General features: G+C 28.5%; 2 protein-coding genes across 3 annotated transcripts in view; one reads left to right on the forward strand and one right to left on the reverse strand.

The window, feature by feature from the left end:
* Nucleotides 1–506: 506 nt before the first annotated feature.
* Nucleotides 507–2,758, reverse strand: LOC123260209 (general odorant-binding protein 72-like). Its single transcript, XM_044721221.1, has 5 exons — nucleotides 2,499–2,758; nucleotides 2,225–2,313; nucleotides 1,678–1,792; nucleotides 1,501–1,571; nucleotides 507–1,418 (listed from the first exon to the last, which is right to left on the reverse strand). The coding sequence occupies exons 1-5, from the start codon at nucleotides 2,647–2,649 to the stop codon at nucleotides 1,401–1,403; spliced, it is 444 nt and encodes a 147-aa protein (XP_044577156.1). The 5' UTR covers nucleotides 2,650–2,758; the 3' UTR covers nucleotides 507–1,400.
* Nucleotides 2,759–12,303: 9,545 nt separating this feature from the next.
* LOC123260208 (steroid receptor seven-up, isoforms B/C) overlaps nucleotides 12,304–20,071 on the forward strand; it is a 79,727-nt gene continuing 71,959 nt past the window's right edge. For both annotated transcript variants that reach the window (XM_044721219.1, XM_044721220.1), the window contains exon 1: nucleotides 12,304–12,985. In XM_044721219.1, coding sequence (XP_044577154.1) covers nucleotides 12,649–12,985 — 337 coding nt within the window. In that variant the 5' untranslated portion in view covers nucleotides 12,304–12,648. The remainder of the gene's footprint in view (nucleotides 12,986–20,071) is intronic.

A 20,071-nucleotide genomic window follows, 5' to 3' on the forward strand; every position in this document is an offset into this window, starting at 1 on the left:
CTTGAATTAAGACGAAAAATTCTTGAATTAAGTAAAATTTCCGTAAATCAAGAAAAATTTTCTTAAATCAAGAATTTTTCTACTCAAGCCAAGAATATTGAGCTCTTCAAAAATATATTCTTGATTCAAGAACATTTTTTTTTCTGTGTACTAAAAAATATTTCTTAAATACTAAGAAATATTTTTTAAATACTAAGAATTGATGTTCAAGAAATGATTTCTTAAATACAAAGAAATCTTCTTAAACACTAAGAAATCCTTCTATATCAGTGTATTTTGTAAGTCAGTTAATATATTTTATCAACCAAAAATTGGCTTGGAAATTAATTATCTCCCATGAAAAATAATTTATGAAGAAACATATGTTAAAAATAAAAACATGTACATATAATTTATTGAAAAATACTTATGACATATTTGACTAATCACATTACGAATAAATTGGCTTCAGATATATAATTCATCTCAATTTTATTTTAGGATTTATAAAATTTGTGTAAAAAATATATTTATAATCATTTTTGATGTTTGTGTAGTACATAATAAAAAAAAAAAGTAATCAAAGCTGTTCATACTGTAACGAAAATTTCACGGAAGATAAATGATAATTTTCCAATAAATTTCTTCATCGAAATTAATGATTTCTCGGGGTCCAAAATACGATGAATGCAAAAAAAAAACCATTAGTCGACACATGATGACACACCTATGTATTTGGTGTATTGTTATTATTTTCTATTGGTGTTTACTGCCATTGTGCGTTGCGTTAATCCTGGACAGCCCGCCATATCCTCAATAGCGGAAAAAACCATTTACTATCACTAATGATCCTGGTCAAGCAAACAGCTTTAAACTCATGAATGAACAAAACTATTTCCCAAAAACGTTAAGCAACTTTTCACGCTAAATATTTGTTTAATTTTAGACTGTTACTTTAGATTTGTTTATAAGGTCAGATTTTGGGTACACCAATGGCCAGATGTATAAAAAAAATTTATTTATATCAAGAAATTTAAGGAAATACTACTTTAACAAGTGGATAAATTTTTTTAATACATATTAATTGATTCAAAAAAAATGAAATAATTCTTGTCAAATCGCTGTAAGTTTTTTCACTTTATATTTTTGAACTTTAAGTTTCTTTCTTTTGTCTAACTTCGTTTCGCTCTTGTGGATAATTGACTACTTACGTCACTAGTTGCATAATATACTGTTGCATCAAACATACACAATTTTTATTTATTCAATAACTTGTTATAAATATATTTTTTTAATTAATTGCTACTTTAAATAATATTTACTAATTAAAAAATCTATCGCTAATTATTTTACTACTTTTGAGCGTGTTTGTAAATTCATTTCTTAAATCTTTAATACTGCGAAAGTAAGTTGTAGTGGTTTTAAGGGTAAAAATAAGACTGAAAAAAAAAAATAATAAATATTATTAACAATTATTATCGGTTATATCAATGATAAATTAAATACAACAATATACACTACCTTCGGATCATTTTCGTAATGACATTTAGCCAATATATAACTTTTTTCACAGAGATCATCAATTCCAAGTGCTTAAAAATTGAATTTTGAAACAATGAATTTAATAAAAATAAACAAAAATGTTGCACAAATATTGTACACATTTTAATAAAATTAAAAATAGTTCCAAATTTTTACCTCCTGGATAACACTTGGTGAATGCAGCTACGCCACTTTCTTTAATATCATCTGGCAAAAGCGCCCTCATTTGAGCTATTGTTCCATCGACATCAATTTTACTATTTTTATCGACCTTGAACATAATATCAAGGCGTTATCCTGGTTTGTAACCACTGTAACTATATTACAGACAAGCCTATTGCATCAACTACAACCCATTAAAAATTTTCATTTTTTACTATTTTTTAGGACTAAAAAACGCTTCATTTTTCAGTTTTCTTTTTTTAATATCTGCTATTTTTTTATTTATCAATAAATATTAATCAAGTAGTAGTTATCGAGCTATCATGTACACCGTCAGCGACATAACAACTTTTGGAGGAGCTCCGTTCACTCGTTGTTTATTCATAAAAAAAAAATTTATATTAAATAAATTAAAAAAATAATGAAAATTTGCTTTTTTGTTGAGCACCGGAACCATAATGACCTCTTAAAATAAAATGGATAATAGTCGGTATAAAAATCTATGATCACCAATGTTAATAAAACGATTAATTATACTCACAACTTTAGTCATCTTCATCATACAACTAAAGTAACACATGAGACCTCGATCTTCCGGAAACTCTCTTCGTTTATGAGCCTCTTGAATTTCTGAAAATTATTTTCAACTATGAAAATATTAATTCAGTTACTATTTATCAGGCGGAAAAAAAAAAAAAAAAAAAAACAATTGAATAAATTTAGAAAGATTCGCTCCCGATTTTTTTTTTTTCAAGTACAAATCTAATTAAATTATGCTAATTTAATGATAAACAACAAAGCAACTGTACACTAACCTGGAGTAATTCCTGATTTACTCGCACAAGTTTTACCCAACGAATTCATCATTTTTTGAATTTGTTCTAAGCTCATTGCTGCTTCAGCATCATAAAAATGAATAGCATTTAATATCGCTATAATAAGCGTACTAACAATAGCAATGTTCATTTTGTAACTCAAAATATTAATAAAACACTAATCACAAATCAATTGTTACCATACAGTCGGGTTTAAAAGCAACATCTAAGAAATAAAAATTCCTTCGTCAGTTCTTATACTCTTGATTCTGTATTATTTATACTATTGATTCTCTATACTTCATGCTTGATTGTAATCACCGTGTAATCAGTGCGATCGACTATTAACTTATTTTTGATATCTTTAGACTATTGCTGTATTTATGTAATTGATTAGCAGTTATTCGAGCGATGCATTTGTCGTAGTCATTTTTCGTTATGTAGAGTCGATTCTGATAATATAAATCGTGAAAACGGATGTAGTGATGCAAGTTTAATAATAACGAGTTATTTGACTGTGAAAATAATTGATCTACCAGTAGCTTATGCTAAATATTAGTAAAACCGGTAAGATTGTATGTTTCTATCGTTATAATTTATATTTTAATGCATGTTTATCACAAGGTAATAAATATATGTGATTACGTTAAGTTCAACCCAACATTTGTTTTACGGAAAGTTTTTTCCGTATTAATAATAATCAATGACTTGCTCTTTTACAGTTGTCAAGTCTTTAATAATGTATATTAGTTCATTTTTATTTATTTTATTTATTTATGCATAAATAAATATTTCAGTAATTAAAATAAAATTTTTGACAATTTAATTATAGTCTCAAAAATACGATACTGAAATTAACGATGTCTGGAAATTTTTTAAGTTTTTATAACTACTAAATTATCATGGAAAAAAATTTATTTAAAAATTCAATCTGTAAAAATATAAAAATATCAGTGCGAATTGTTAAAAATATTTTTTATAATTTATTTGCGATCAAAATCCTTATAATAATTAACGATAAAAATAGGGTAGAAGTATCGTTTGTGGCCACTGTGCCATTTATTGTTCAAATAAATGTGATAGAAATGAATTTATATTAATGAATCATTACAAACTCAATTTGTTTTATTATAAATTTTTTAAAATTCCGCAAAAATATGGTTATACTATTATAATTTTTTATAAATTAATTAAAATGTTGACTGGCCAAAAACGGTGCTAAGGTGACCAAAAATGGTACTTCTACCCTACTTATAATAATTAACAAAAAACTACTGACAAAATAAAAGAAAAAAAAAAAAAAGTATGTAGAATAGTACAAAAACTTTTGAATTCTGAAAAATTTGAGATTCAAAATTTGAAGAAACTTTACTTTAATAAGATCATTACATTAATTTACTATTTTTGTAACATTGGATCTGGATGAAAAAATCTTTATATACCCGACGATTTTTAAATTCAAAATTTTATTGAATCAATTAAAAATTCAAATATTTTTTCCGACGAATTTTCTAAAAACTTCAAATTTACAATTTTTTTAATAAATTTTTTAAAGAAAATCCAAGCAGTAAAAAAAACCTAAAATTTTCTTTTTGTTTGAATTAAAAAAATTTTGATATTTTCACTATCAAAAATAAATTAAAACTCAAAATTTTAATTTTTAAATTTATCCCACTGAACTGAAAATTTTTCTATAAAAATAAGAATTTCGGTTACAAATAAATTCGATAAAACAAATTGAAAAGTGATACCATAGACCATAAATATGATATATATGTATATGAGAAATTTAATATATGAACCAGAGCAAAGCAATGCGAGGTCAAAAGGTGAGGCTTTGTCCCGGAGCTCGAACGATAAATCGGATGGTCTTGAATAAGAAGAACAAACCCTATATTGCTATATATGTCGATGGTACGGAGTAAAAGCACACTTTAGTATACACGGGGAAGCATTTGCATAGGGAAAAAAATACTTATACTATTTCGAACCTATTTTGCAGCTATATATATATATATATATATTTATATTTATATTTAAGCACTAGTAAGTGGGTATACGGCCTACATACATATATGTGTGTTACGTAATATAAATCTAGTCGATCATACATATGATGTATGTAGTTCTACCTATGTCACGTCCCGAATGGTCAGTTGTCCGGTACAGTAAGGTAAGAAGGCCAGTCCAGGAGCACTGCAATGTACAAAATATAATATCACCTGTCCCTGGACGATTAGTCGGGGTCAAGATTGCCTTAGCATGAGCTAGAGTCCCACGGAAAGACCCCCCGTTCGTACCTCCAGTTTACGATAAATTAATGGTTTTAGACGATGCGACAGACCCTTCTCTCTTTGTCCTGTACGTTGTATATAATGTATGTTATACATATACGCGCCGTTGGATCTTGCATCGCTCATAAGCCGCGTTATAATACTTTTATTATTCACACACGTGAAAATTTTAATCCTCACGACGATGGGGCTCAAGACTTATGTACCTCTACCTATACTTTCTTTGAGATATTATTTATTGCTTGTCCGTTGGACACTAATATGTAACGGTCATGTTAATTTTATCGATATTTTTTTTTTATTAATTAAGAATTTCGAGATTTTTTTTTAGTTCAATTTTTGTGTGACAAGTGAAAATTTATGACATAAATTAGTTGGATTTTTAATTTAATTCTTTATGTTACTAGAAAATCGAACGCGCTTTGCGCGCTTCTGTCAAAATGTTTAATATCGACAATTTCATTGAATAATATTTTTACAAATTTTACTCATTAATATTTAACCGTTGCCATGGTAACCGTTGCTATGATAACCATTGCCAAAAAAGGTCACCATAGTAACGATAAGCGACAACAATGAAAACGTCACATCAACTTTTTAATAAAAGTTATGATTATTTTAATGGAAAAAATTCACCATAGCAACGGTTACCATACCAACGGTTACTATGGCAACGGTTACTATCGCAACGGTTACCATAGCAACTGTTACTATGGCAACGGTTACCATAGCAACGGTTACTATGGCGACGGTTACCATAGCAACGATTACCATGGCAACGAAAAGCGACAACAATGAAAACGTCACATCAACTTTTTACTAAAGGATTAATTAATTTCTTATGGAATTTCTTACGGAAAATTAATTATTTTTGGAGCAAGAAAAAAATGTAATCATTAATATAAAATTTTCTACAAGAGCTAAATTAAACATTATTTTTACAATTTGTAATTAAAAAAAAAAAATAAAATCAACTTATAAAAAACATTAAAGGTTTAAAATTTATTAAATGATAATTTTTAATAAAAATGTTTGTAAGTTATTTATCAAAATAAATTTCTAACATTTATAAAAAACTTGTATCTTCCAAAAAATTTAAGAAATTAAAAATGTTTAATTAAGAAATAAACAAAAATTTTACGTTGCATAATATCATTTTTGTAAGTTAATTTATAGTTGCTAACAATCATGCAAAATAATTATTCCATTATCATAATAAAGATAATTGAATAAAATTACACTTAAAAAAAAATATTTAAAAGTTACTTAGAAGAATAATAAGTGAAATATTTTTTTTCAGTGACATCAACCTCACCCTTAGTATAATTAACAAGAGTACTTTTTATAATTCGATAATGACTATCTCCAGCAGTAGTATCAAAGGAGTAAGCATCCAGTTGAAAGTAAAATTGTCCTGGTATTCTTACAGAGTAGCTCGACCCTCTAGAAAAAGGGAAAAAGTTAACTTTCTGATGACGATAACGAAATAAAGCTAAGAAAAGCTACTGGGTGAAGGCTACACAGATAATAATAATTAACAAAAATTTATTACTGAAATAATAAAAAACTCTAATTTTCAATCGATCAATATGATTGTTGTTAAATTAATATTAATTAATAATTCTCAAAAAAAGAAAAGCGGACAATACAACGGCTCTGCTCCCTTCTTTAGTCATCTCAGCCTTCTTTTATGTACTAAATATTCTATATACTTGCTTCACCCTTACCCCGAACTCCCACTCTCGCTCTTGTATTCCCTTGTACATATATTTATAGGTATATTCAGCTCAGTAATATATATACTCTTCTGTACTCTTTCGGGCTCTACTGCAAGTTAATTTCGCGGCATTAACAGTCGAAAGAGTGCGAACAAAAGGGCCCCGGGGACAAGGGAATCCGAGGGAATAGCAGATAAGAGATAAGAGGAAAATCTAAGTAAAGAAAAGATACCAAGGAAGCTTATGTAGTCTTGAGCTAGCCACAGAAAATATTAACATACTCGGTGTATTGTATCCGCATAAGTATGATCATTAAAACAAAACTTTCTTGTTTTTTTTTTTTTGTAAAAAGAAATTTTTGTTTTGAAGGAAGATAATTTTTTTTACACTGAAGAAAAAAAAATTCTATTACTCGTTCTAAAGTAAAAATTTTATTATTTTATTAAATAATTCCATTCCATTAAGCTCCAATAATTGTATATATAAATTAATTTAACCTGATTTAATTATTGATATTTCTCATTTATAAAATATCATTCATAATCTATATTATTATTATTGAAAAAAATATATTAAAGAATTAATTATATCATGAATCAATAATAAATCTTTTTTTTTTTTTTTTTAATTATTATCTTTATTAATATATTTACAGATACAATTTTTCGCATAAATTATTGTTTTTTTATAATTCCTGTTCTAATGGACTTTACTTATAATAAAATTTACATTACATTTATTTATATAAAATATGAAATTCTTAATTTGATATTTATTTTATTTTTAAGAAAAATTTTTATCAAAACCTAAATTAATCTTTATAATAAATCTTTCTCATTAACTAAACCTTATACCACCCAGCTTAACTCTCCTATATCGAGAGAATCCATTTCATGCGCCATCTATTGAGAATTTTAAAGACTATCTTAAATAACTTCAGAATATCATCGAATCATAATTATGAATAATTACCCAAAAATTAAGCTTTGGTATAAAATTGACTGGTAAAATGCATTAAAAATCCTAAAACAAAGATAGTTCTCATTCAGACATTTAAAAACAAAGCCAGAAAGGAAGAGAGGTGAGCCGTTGTTCGCTCGCTCAGGGGGTAAGTGGAAGAAAGGGGGGCAGGGTTGTCCCGAGGTACAAAAAGTAATTATGGGATGGTTTCCGGTAATCATATCTAGAGCGCATTGAACGAACGGCATTGTTCGGCACCCCTTCACCGATACACTTGTACCTCTGCTCGTTCTACAGGCAACAATCGACGACCAACAACGTGCAATCCCTTTTCGACTGCTATCCTCCAGAATATTCGGTACGAGAGAGGTGAAACGGCATAGCAGTTCTGTACGCTCTACTTAGAGACCACGGTCGGGGGGTAGCGCACAAACGAATACGAAACAGAGTCCTTGTGTATATCGCGTTCTATTCTGCGCATCCTGCACTCTCTGATGTTGATCGGGCCACCCCTTCAAGGGTAACCACCAACACTGTTACTATTACCTTCTCATTTTACTCTTCCACCCACTATTCTGTATTTAATTTACGTTTTTTAAGCTAATGTTTGGTTCTTTTTATCGTTAATCGTTGAAATATCGTAAACAAATTTTTCGATTGGCCTGATATGAAAATTGAGTAATTATTTATTGACATAAAATAGATTTCATACTTATGTATAATTAATATTTATTAATATGTAGAGAAATCTTTTCTACTGGGTGTTTAAATAAATATATTAATATAAAAATCGATTGTTGCATAAGATTAATTCTGGTTCAACGGGCGATCTATATCAAGTGATTGCTTTCTGGTCGAAGCCTAAATCCGAGCATCTGTCAGCCGACGTCAGTGTTGACTTTTATCATCGGCATTGCTTCAGTCAAAGGGCAAATAATTGAGCGTGGTTCAAAACTTCAAGTGCCAGCCAGTGTCTTGACTTATTTATAAACAGTTGCTCTCAGACGACGTACACTTTTATATAATTATATACTTTGATCCGGTTTAACTTCGTACATTAATAGTAATCATAATCAGCTATTATCTATTAAATAATAGCCGCTGGCAAGTGATGGAAACTTAGCAGAAGTTTATGTTCTACATTATGCAGTCGAAAGTCAGTGGACAAAAATTATAAATTACAATCTTAAGCTTTTGGTACAAAAGTAAGAAAATGTTTTAACTAAATTTAAAACAAATTTATAGATTAAAAATATCTTTTCTTAGCTGCTCAGAAAAATCATAATTAAATAATATTTTAACTTAACAAGTTTAATTTAAAAAATATTAAATTATTGTCAATTCAATATTCTTTATTAGTTTATTTAAACTAAAAAAATTGTAAATGTAATTTGTTTTAAGTAACTCCATTATTATAAATTAATTTAAAGAAAATATTATTTAGTTATTATTATTGAAAATATTAAATTAGGAAAATAAGTCTTGATTCAAGATAATCTAATTCTTATGACTTCTTTTTTTTGTTTCAAGAATTTTTCACTTTTGAATCAAGATCAAAATTTTAAATATTAAGAAAAAATCAATTTTTTTTTTACCAAGATTATTAAGAACTTTTTTTTTTATAAGTACCAGCAATTAACTTTTTATAACTCGTCCTCATTCTTTTCAAGTCAACCTCAATTTTTTCTTGCTGCTATTGACTTTTTCGACTATCTTCTTTTTGCTGCAAACTTTACGCTAGGTACTATAACTGTATCTACTCAACAGGAATTTTTCCTTAAATGTATAAATCTATTAATAAAATTTCTAAACTAAAAAGTTATGTAGCATAAAAGAGCGTGGAGTGCAAAGAGCAGGAGGTAGAAGCCAGTGTCGGGCTATAGGGCTCCGACCCGACTGACCCCACCGTCGAGCCCTACTTCCACCCTTGGTATACACCACACACCACACACCGACTCACCTCCTCCGAAGATAAATTTATTATACTATACTGTACACTGTACTATACACTAAACCTACAAGGGTGTAAGCGAGACAGTGACAAAGGCGGTAGTACGCCAGCCCATTTTTCGCGCCCCACTTGACTCACCTACCCCATTGGCTGCTTCTTTGACCTCGACATATCAACCCTCACATTCGTACTATACTAAATCTCTCTCTCTCTCTCTACCTTACACTATCAATAAATCGTAAAAATAATAACAATTTGGCAAAGTCAAAAATATTAAATGTTTGGAGCACAAATTTCAAAGAATTTGATCATCTGAATTAAGTATTAGAAAAATTCTTAAATCAATTGAAATTTATATTACTACAATTGTAATTGAAGAAAGAACAATTCGTTAGTTTTTTTAATTTCCTGCTCTGAAAAGAAATTATTTTAAAGGAATAATTTTGATTCAAAAACATCAATTTGAAGAATTTCAATTTCTTTTAAACAAAATAAAAAAATTCTTGCATAGAGAAAATAAATTTGTAATTCAAAAACCTTTTTGCTCTCTTCAAAATGTTCAAATCCAGAATTAATTTTTTGATTCATAAATTCATATTTTTAATTAATAAAATTGACTTTTTTATTGACTGCCAAATTTTACGAAAAAATTACAATCTGATAAATTAATTTTGAAACATTAAAAAAAAATTTTTTTTGGACAAAATTAAATTCTATTACATATGAGGTCATTTCTGTTGATTTAAAAAAAATTAACTCGATTAATTAGAGAAATTTTAAACGAAAAACATCAATTAATTAATTTTGAATCAAGTAAAAAAATCCTTAAGCTAAAAGAATAAATTTTACTTAATTTATTATTATTTTTTTTTTATTAAAAACAATAAAGTTTCTTTAAAATAATTTTTTTGTTTCTCAAACTCTTTATTTTAATCATCTTAATTTTTTCAGTATTTAAACCAAAATAACTCTCCAATTATTCTCTCAGAACTTTTAATACAAAAAAAAAATTAACTTAAATCAAGAGAAAAATTTTTAAACCAAGAAAATAATTTTGAAGAGTTTCATTGTCTTGGATCAAGACGAAAAATTCTTAAATCAAGTGAAATTTACTTTAACCAAGAAAAATTTCTTAGTTTAAGAATTTTTCTACTCAAATCAAGAAGAAGAAATTCTTTAAAATTATTTACTTGATTCAAATTAATTTTTTTTTCTATGTACAAAAAAAATAACTCAAAGAATTATTAAATATATCTTCTAAATGATCATAAAATCCGTATTAAAATAAACCCAACAATAATAAAACGATTTTTATCGACGTTTTGAGTATTTTTCTTGGGGTCGCGCGTGCGCCCGATAAAGACAGAAAGTATAGAAGTCTGGATTGGGGAATACCCTGGAACAGAGGACTACTATCCACAATACATATTGGAGACTAGACCGCGGCCGCGAGTGAGTAAAAGGACATAACAAGTATAAGTAATATTAAGTATGCAGGGAGATATATTGAAAAGTGCCGGTGGTAGAGCAGGACCGGGTCGACTGGCGTGCTCACCAATAGTGGGAGCGAGAGCCTCCGTGAGGTCGAAAGGAGTATAAGTATAAGTACTACAGCAAGTGGGTACTTTGGAGGCACGAGCACGGATAATGCTCGGCGCAAGTAAAGGGGAAAGGTGGGCCGAGGACCGTGAGCCAATGAGAGGAACACCGGGGCGCGCCCTGTACTCGACCCCACCCTCGGTCGCCATGGCAACCCAGGCAACCACGAGAGACTGAGCCGCTTGAGGTCGAGCCGTACGGCTGTGGTGGGGGGGCACCCGGGTCGGTGTCAGGGGTCGCCTCAGTCGGCAGTCGGTCTCTGGTCGGCCTCAAGAATAGTCGCGGCCCGGTGTCAGAGGATCGTACCCTCTTTTATACATACATATATATATATACTCATTATACATACATATATATATATATATTGATATGTCCCACTCATATATCTATATCGCATCAATATATATGTATATATATCTTCCGCGACAATCTTCAAGAGGGAATAAGGTTGCCCGCGGGTCATTTCAAATTTAAACTCAAAACATTTTTAATTACCGTAAACATTAAACACTAACTAAGGGATTGGGGTGCAATGTCATGGGCAGTAAACACATTTTTTCGTTTATTCTCTCGATTAATGTTAATTTTAATTGTTAATGTGAAGTGAAGTGGTTAATTATAAAACATAAATAATAATAGTTGTGTGTGTTGTGTCTGTCTTTGCTGACTTTTACACTCGGACTAGGGTTGTTTTGGGTTTACTCCCTTGGGCTGTCACTGTCTCTGTGTTGGACTTTTTTAATTCTTACATGTAACTTAAATTGTTCTACTTGTCGGGCAGTACTTGGCTGTTTCTACTCGACACTTCCACTGACTTGTTTCTTATTTTTGGCTTTTAGTATTTGGGAAAAGGTGGATTAAGCTTTTCAGGATTTGGAATTTTTAGTTTGGAGCATGTCCGATTTATCCTGGACTTACTACTGGATTTAAGGAGATCCTAGTGAAATTATAAAGTAAAAATTTAAAGGCTTTTTAGTTTGAAAGTTTCTTAAATTTTTTATTTTAAAAATTAAACTGTTATCGTTTAAATGTTTTGAGTTTTAAAAGTGATAAATGTTTGGTTAAAATTTGAACTTTTGAACAGTATAAGTATAAATAATGTCTTCAATAAATAAATAAATAAATAAATATGGTAATTTTTTAAGTTTAAATATAAAAATACACACTGAGTTCTTGTATCAAATTTTTTCGGCGCTCGACTCTCCTGAATTTAAATAAAATAAAATTAAAGTGATTGAAAAAAAAGAAAATTATTTTTCCTTAAACAATCGCAGGATAAAATAATTAATTTTTATTAAAAGACTGTGGATAAAATTAACTAAAAAAAAAGTGAAGTTTGTGGTTGAAAAATTACAAGAAATTTAAGAGCAATTAGAGAGACTGTTGTTGATAATAAAAAAAGCACGTGGTGGAAAAAAGCACTAACAGTTTAAATAGAAGTGATAGACAAGGAAGTCAGGGTGGTTCGTGGGGGGTCGGGAGGCGCGGACGCCCTGGCGACTGCCGGGGTGGTGTATCCGCCCGCGACGGCGAGCCTGTTTCCTGGTCGCGTGCCAGCGGGACATCATCACCCCGAGCTCACCGGCACGTTGGAGCTGGGGTTCCCGCCCCGCGGCACCACCGCCTCGATGGCGCTGGTGGCCCCGCCACCCTCGTGGACCTCGCGGGACCCCGGGGCCACGGGACTCACCGGAAATAACTCGGGGCAGCCGCTCCAGGTATGCCCGCCGCCGATGCCCCCGACGCACTTGACGCCCTCCGCCACCCCCGAAGACATCACCTGTCTGGTCCCCGTGGGGAACGTTCTCTCCTCCAGGGACCCTTTGCCCCCCAGCACCACTCCCGGGAGCCAGGCCAACAGTTCCCAGTCCGGAAGCTCCCAGACTGATAAATCTCCAAATATTGAGTGCGTTGTCTGCGGGGACAAGAGCAGCGGCAAACATTACGGGCAGTTCACTTGTGAAGGTAACAATTTTTGCTTCTTTTTACTTCTGTAATTTTTTTGAGAAAGTTTGTCGAGCTTTGCTGTACACACTAAAAAAAAAAATTAACTTGAATCAAGAGAAAAATTCTTAAATTTAGTAAAATTTACTTAAACCGAGAAAAATTTCTTAGTTTAAGAATTTTTCTACTCAAATCAAGAAGATGAAATTTTTCAAAATTATTTACTTAATTCAAGTTAATTTTTTTTTCTGTGCAGAAAAAAAATGTTCTTGAATCAAGTATGTAATTTTTAAGAACTTAATCTTCTTGATTTGAGAATTCTGATAGAAAGATTTATTTGTATATTAAAAAATATTTCGACGGTCTAATTAGCAATGTGTCTAACTCCTTATTTTTTAGAGGGTGATTTTTTAACATTTTGATGTAGCCATAATAGAATTATAAATTATATAAATGATTCAAACTTAATTATTATATCTCTATTAGATAATAATGATATTAAATGGTTTTTTAAAGTGATAATAAATTTTGAACTAAACTAGTTTTTTCGTACTAATAGAAAATTCTCTAAAATGGAGTTAGACAATTTGCTAATTAGAACGTCGATTTGTTAATAGTTAACAAATCATTTATTAAAGACGACTTCTTAGTATACAGAAAGAAAAAAGTCTTGAATCAAACGTAATTTTTCTTAAATCAAGAAAATCTTAAAGAAAACTGAAAATTTCTTAAATGAAGTTAAATTGTTTTAAGCCAAAAAAATTTCATCTTACTCCAAAATAACTTCGGTCTTCTTCATAATTTTCTATGTTCAAGAAATATTTGTTTAATATATTAAACAAATATTTCTTAGTATTTAAAATGATTTGTTTGTACTTAATAAATCTGATATTCATTTATTAAATATTAATAAATCTTTTTAAATACTAAGAAATATTTTTTTAAGGACTAAAAAGTGGTTTTTAATAAATGATTTATTAAATATTAAAAAATATTTTTAACTATAAACAAATCCTTCTATTAGTGATAGAAAATTTTTTAACTAATAAATTTTTCTTGATTTAAAGAAATTTTACTTGACTCAAAAAGTTTTCGTCTTGATTCAAAAAAATTACCCTCTTTAAAATTATTTATTTGGTTAAAATTATTTTTTTAATTAAAATTATATTTTTGGTTCAAGAATTTTTTTCTCAAATCAAGTTAATTTTTTTTAGTGTGAAAAAAATTCGGAAAATTTTATCTTGTTCTGAAAAAATGTCAGTTGGAATTTTTTCATAATTACTGAAGATTATTCTATCAAGACCAAGACAGATTTTGCTCGAACATGTATACAGCACGCGATTAACATTCTAAGACTAAAACTAAAAGAAATATATATATTTGCATGCGTACTGACATATGTAAGAGTCTTTTATCAAAGCAAAAATAAAATAATATAAAGAGAGTTTATCATTAATAACGCAGTGGGATGTGTTCCCTGGGATGCTTACACGTCCGTTAGGAAGCTAATAACGATGTAACGGCCCGGGAAACGAAGCGCGAAGGGATCAAGACCAAAGTAACTATAAACGGACGCCCACCTATCTCTTGCATTATATTATACTGAATACTGATGGCAAGTGGCTTCCAATCACGGAATAGAATGATATTAAATTTTCATTTGAATCATGCACAAAAATTTAACTTTAAATAATTCGCCTAATATAAAACTTTGCGAATTTTCTTAGTTAATGTTTTTTTTTTTTCTTTACTATAGTAGATTAGGCATGAAAAGTTTATTATTTATAAGACGAGGGTTTATTGTTGTAACGAAGAATAATTGTCGTATCGTCGGCAAGAAGGTATTGAATTATAGTAGACTTTGACGACGGGCGATAGCTACGATTTATTGAAATCTCCTCGAGCTAAGTGCGTTAAATTGAAAGTTATTGCCTATTTATTTATTTTTATATTATATTTTTCTTTTATTTTAATTTAACAATACTCAAATATTATAAAAAAAAACAGTTTCAAGTCTTTATAAAATAATTTAATTGATAATTAATAATCTTAAATGATTAATGAAAAATGTTATAAACATTTTTCTTGATATAAAATTTTTTCAAATAATTAAAATAAAATTTTTTAATGAAAAAAATTAAATATTTAACTCAAAATTTGAAATTTAAACTTTTGGGAATAACATTTCAATTATAATTACTTAAAAAATATCTCTAATAATTTTTTTTACTCCAATATTTTACTCTCAATTACAAATCAACATTTTTCTAAGTTTTGTTACAATTGTTTCGTAAAAATAATAATATATATTACCGTCCAAAAATCATCTCCTTAAAATTACTATTTTAAGATATAAAATATTATTAATCCAAACTTTTAATTTATTACTCCAAGAATTATTTTCAGCTTTAAAAATGATTAAGAAATTAAGTCATATAAATTAATAAGACCATTGATATTTACTGGTTTTAATTCTTGAAATAGAACGTACTAGATTACTAATTGTAAATAAAGTAAGCGATATATTTTTCCACATAAATATTGATAGCGCGTATCTATAATGACGGAAAAAAATAAGAGCTTGTATTATTAATGCATATAATTTATAATATATAACAATAATCATAATATTGAGTATAAATATTAAAAGCAAGTGTCAGTTCTTTATAAATATGAGAAATATCATATCATTTTATAACTGTACATATTGATAATAATTATGATGATGAAGATCAAAACACATCGTGAAGCAAGAATATGACGGACTCTCACTAATTTTTGACGAGTCATTATGACCACTGTAATAATAATAATCAACTTGTCATTGTGATCTGCGTGGAATGATCGAGAAATAATAGTACCGATATTTCCGAAGAGCTAAGTGCTCTTGTATCTTGTATTGCTGATTGTTTTCTCAATTGATGATTGATCATAATCATCATCATACATTTAATGATCATGACAATAACTCTGTCGCATCTCGCATCTGTTAATTTAGGTGTATTTACCAGCCCAACAATCTGGGGCATCCTCGATCCTCAGTCGCGGTTAGTCGCGTCACAAGCTTGATAAATTGACAATAATTCCCAGTCGTTTGACATCGGTTGACATCAAAATCAATCCGTCAATGTACATTAGAGTCATCGCCAACAATCATCTCGATTATTGCTTGATAGTCAATCATATGCAGTTACTATAGATGCGAGATGCAGCGCATATTATTATTTTTTTTGTACTAAATATAACACTGGATACTGGGAAATAAGACGTCCCATCATGGTGCCTCTATCTTTAATGCTCTTCTTTTATACTTATGCAGTCAATGAATAATCCTTTGATTTATCATAACGAGTGACAACCTCGTGGACATCGCTTGAATCGTCGCTCATATTGCTTTACTTAATTTTAATTTAAATGTTTGTTAAGATGCGTTGAGAACCCGCATATAAATTAATTTTTATTTGGTATCGTTGACGTTTTTTTAAAAATTTTGATTGATTGGTTTTTTTAAATAGGGGAAAGAAATTTTATTAATACTTGAAGCTTCAAGCTAGAAAAAATTTTTTTTAAATTAATTATTTATAATGAAAGTTAATTAAATATTTATTTAATAAATAAAATATTATGTTGTTATTTAAATTATAATTTTTTGGCATTATTAAAACTTATTTTTTATAAAAGTGTAATTAAATGAATTCAATAATTCATAAAAAAAAAATAGAATAAGAATTTGTTGTGAAAAAATCATTTGATTTTTAAATTACAAAAAGATTAGAGTTTAAAATAATAAGACTTTTTTTTTTAATTGAATTTTATAATTTATAAAAATTTCAACTTTTTTTTATTAGACACAAAATATTTTAAAACAACATAAGGTAAAAGACCCAGTTATTGACACTGGCCTAGTTGATTGACACTTGCAATTTAAGTTTTATTAAAAAAATTTCTCAAAAAACCAATTATCTTAAAATTTATAATTCAAAAATTATATTTATTAATTTGTTAGGGTCGATTTGTTTTTAATTTAATTAAAATAAAATTGCAAGTGTCAATAATTAGGCCAGTGTCAATAACTCGGTCTTTTACCTTAGAAATAATTTAAAAATTTTTACTAAATGTCAATAGAAAAAATTAAATTAAAAAATCTTTCATCTATTTTTATTCAACAACAATTAATTAAAAAAAAAATTTTATTTTTTACTTTAACTTTTAATTTATAATATTAATTTTTGATTTTTTATTTTAAAATTATTATTATCATAAATTTATGGTGTGTATGATGTTATACACTGTGCGCTGTTATGCATAATATATAATACTTGAATGTACATAATATGTAGAGACTGGTTAGAGAATAGGTAAAATGACCAACGGTTAGAGTAATGCATAGTTAAAATTTCTGGAGGTACGTCCATCAGCATCAGCCGGCGTAAACTAAAGAGGATAACGCTATAACATAATATAACTTGCGAAAATATAATGATTAATGAGCTGTTGGGTGAGGGTCACTCGGGGTCTCACGCGTTTGATGCGGGGCCCGATTCCAGAACCGGCCGAGTAGAGGTTTGCCTGTGGGCCCCCATTATGAAGCCAATTCCGATGGGAAATATTTCGATGGCCCGTCTTGGAAAACTGGTCTTACGTATTTAATATTATTAAATTTTATTCGGAATTTGCTAAAAGTGATACAACAAGTTCGGGAGGTTTTTAAAAAGACACTTGCACCCTTTTAAATCCCGTTTATCGCTTCCGTCTTTATTGATATGTATAGAATACACGGGATAGGTTGTCCAGCTGGTCACCGGGTGTAAGTAGTGGGTACCGCTGTTAAATAAATCCCAGAGTTGCCAATCGTAGCGCTCGATCTGAAAAGTTACGAGCTCGTATTTTCTCAAAGACGTGTACTCTTATATCTCCAGCACATACATTAGTACGTCCTTAGCTTTAAGGTTTAAGCTTGAGGTTAGGTTAGTATATAAGTATATAAGTAAGAGCACATTAATCTGGCGATTACAAGAAGCCCAGCACCACCCATTTCACGTAGTCATGCTGCGTACATGCTTCGTATGTCGCTTTTAGGGATAAGGTTTAACTAATGGCTCGTGTGTGCTGTGGATTTCAAATTTCTAATTCTATGAATTGTCATCGAGACCTTTCTCTTAAACCCATGTGCTCTTTTAACCTATTAATTATCTTGAAATATTGCTGCTTTTTTTAATTATTTTTAAGAACAGCGAAGAAACAAGAATCTTATGAATTTTTTTTTTTAAATATCTAATGAATTTTTTTTTTATTTTTAGAGAAACTTGATTTTTTTTTAATTATTTAATTTATTATTGTTATTATTATTATTATTATTATATATTACAAATTAATTTTTTTTAAGAAATTTTGAGGTTTAATCAATTTTTTTTTTAATACAATTATAAAAAATTTTTTGAATTCTATAATCATTTTTATAAAATTGATACTTATTTAAAAAATAATAATTTTACTACATAACAAAAAAAAAATTAATAAAATAATAACACGGCAAAGCAATTATTGAAACAATCAAATAATTATTTTTATTAGTTATTACTTATTTTGTTGCATTAAAATTCATTCCAATTGTAAAATTAAACATCAATGGAAAAATTTTTATTTCATCATTTCTTCTTTCATAAAAATTAAATCATTGGAAAAAAATAGAATTTGATCGATATAATTTTTTAAACTCCCAAAAAATTTTCCCAAGCCGAAAAAATAAGAAATATTTCACAACAAAAATAAAATATAAAATTATAATTAGATCAGATAAATCACTGGAGACTAAATAAACAAACGGTTAAAAAACAACAAATAAATTATGCAACATTAAATAAAAGTATATTGTACAATACAATGAAGATAAAACTAAAAAATAATAAAAGCGATGTACATATGAATATATATATATATATGCACAAGTCACGCATTGTCGATGGTACAAACCGATAAAAGGATTCGAAAATTGATGATAGTTGATGTTACCAGCATCCAAATATTATCTCTTCCGTCTACATGCCGTGAATTCTTTGGGATCTCTGAAGAAATATAAATAAAACTAACGATAGCATAAACATTATTGTAATAATTTTTGATGCATCATTCCATTGATACATTGATCTATCCCTACAACCAGCTTCCAGCTCTATTCCCATACAACTCAATGTCACGCATAACACTCATTATATTACACGCGGTAATCTATACTCTGAATCACCTGGGCTCTATTTATCTGCTGCTATCATGTAACACTTTTATTTTAACTTTTACATTTTCATTCATCCATTCGCTTGATTTATTAGTCTATCCTTAACTTTTATCTTTTATCTCGGATTTTTTATTCACCATTATAATTACTATATAAATACACGGCTTTTATATAATTAACATTTGTTTACGATTATCACTGGCCATATTTACTTATATATATATAAATATATATGTATATACACATATGTCACAATAAAACTAACAACAACTTCATTCCGATTGACTAATAGACCGTGACAATTCGCTTGCTATATACCTAAGTGTACCGTGAGAAAATACACATCCTTATTAAAAAATTATTAATAAATTTATTTATTGTCTAGGTAAAATTTTTTGAATATCAATTTCAAGGGTTTTTATTTGGAGTTTTTGTATGATGCGAGTCGTCAAATTTATTTAGTTCTTTCTTTTAAGTAAATCTTTTAATAAGACTATTTTATCCTATTTTTTCTTACTTAAATATATTAAAATACAGTGTATAAATTTTTTTTTAAATTATAGAGCTTTTATTTAGACCAAAAACTGATAAAAGATATTTTATCCTATTTTATTCAAAAATTTTATTCCTATTAACAATCTTAACAGTTTAAATATTTTATAGAATTTTTCTTTAATGTTTTTATCCTCTGTATCAAAGAATTTTTGTTGAATTTTTATAAAATTATTAACCAATTTTTTTTTTTAATTTTTCTTAATATGCTCATCTGTTGATATTTAAATTTTTGTTCAATTTTTACGGAATTTTTCTTCAATATTTTAATCTCCTGATAAAGGAATTTTTTTCTAATATTTTATTTTGCAAATAAAATT

Source organism: Cotesia glomerata, linkage group LG2 (assembly GCF_020080835.1).
Source record: "Cotesia glomerata isolate CgM1 linkage group LG2, MPM_Cglom_v2.3, whole genome shotgun sequence".
In the NCBI taxonomy this organism is placed as follows: Eukaryota; Metazoa; Arthropoda; class Insecta; order Hymenoptera; family Braconidae; genus Cotesia; species Cotesia glomerata.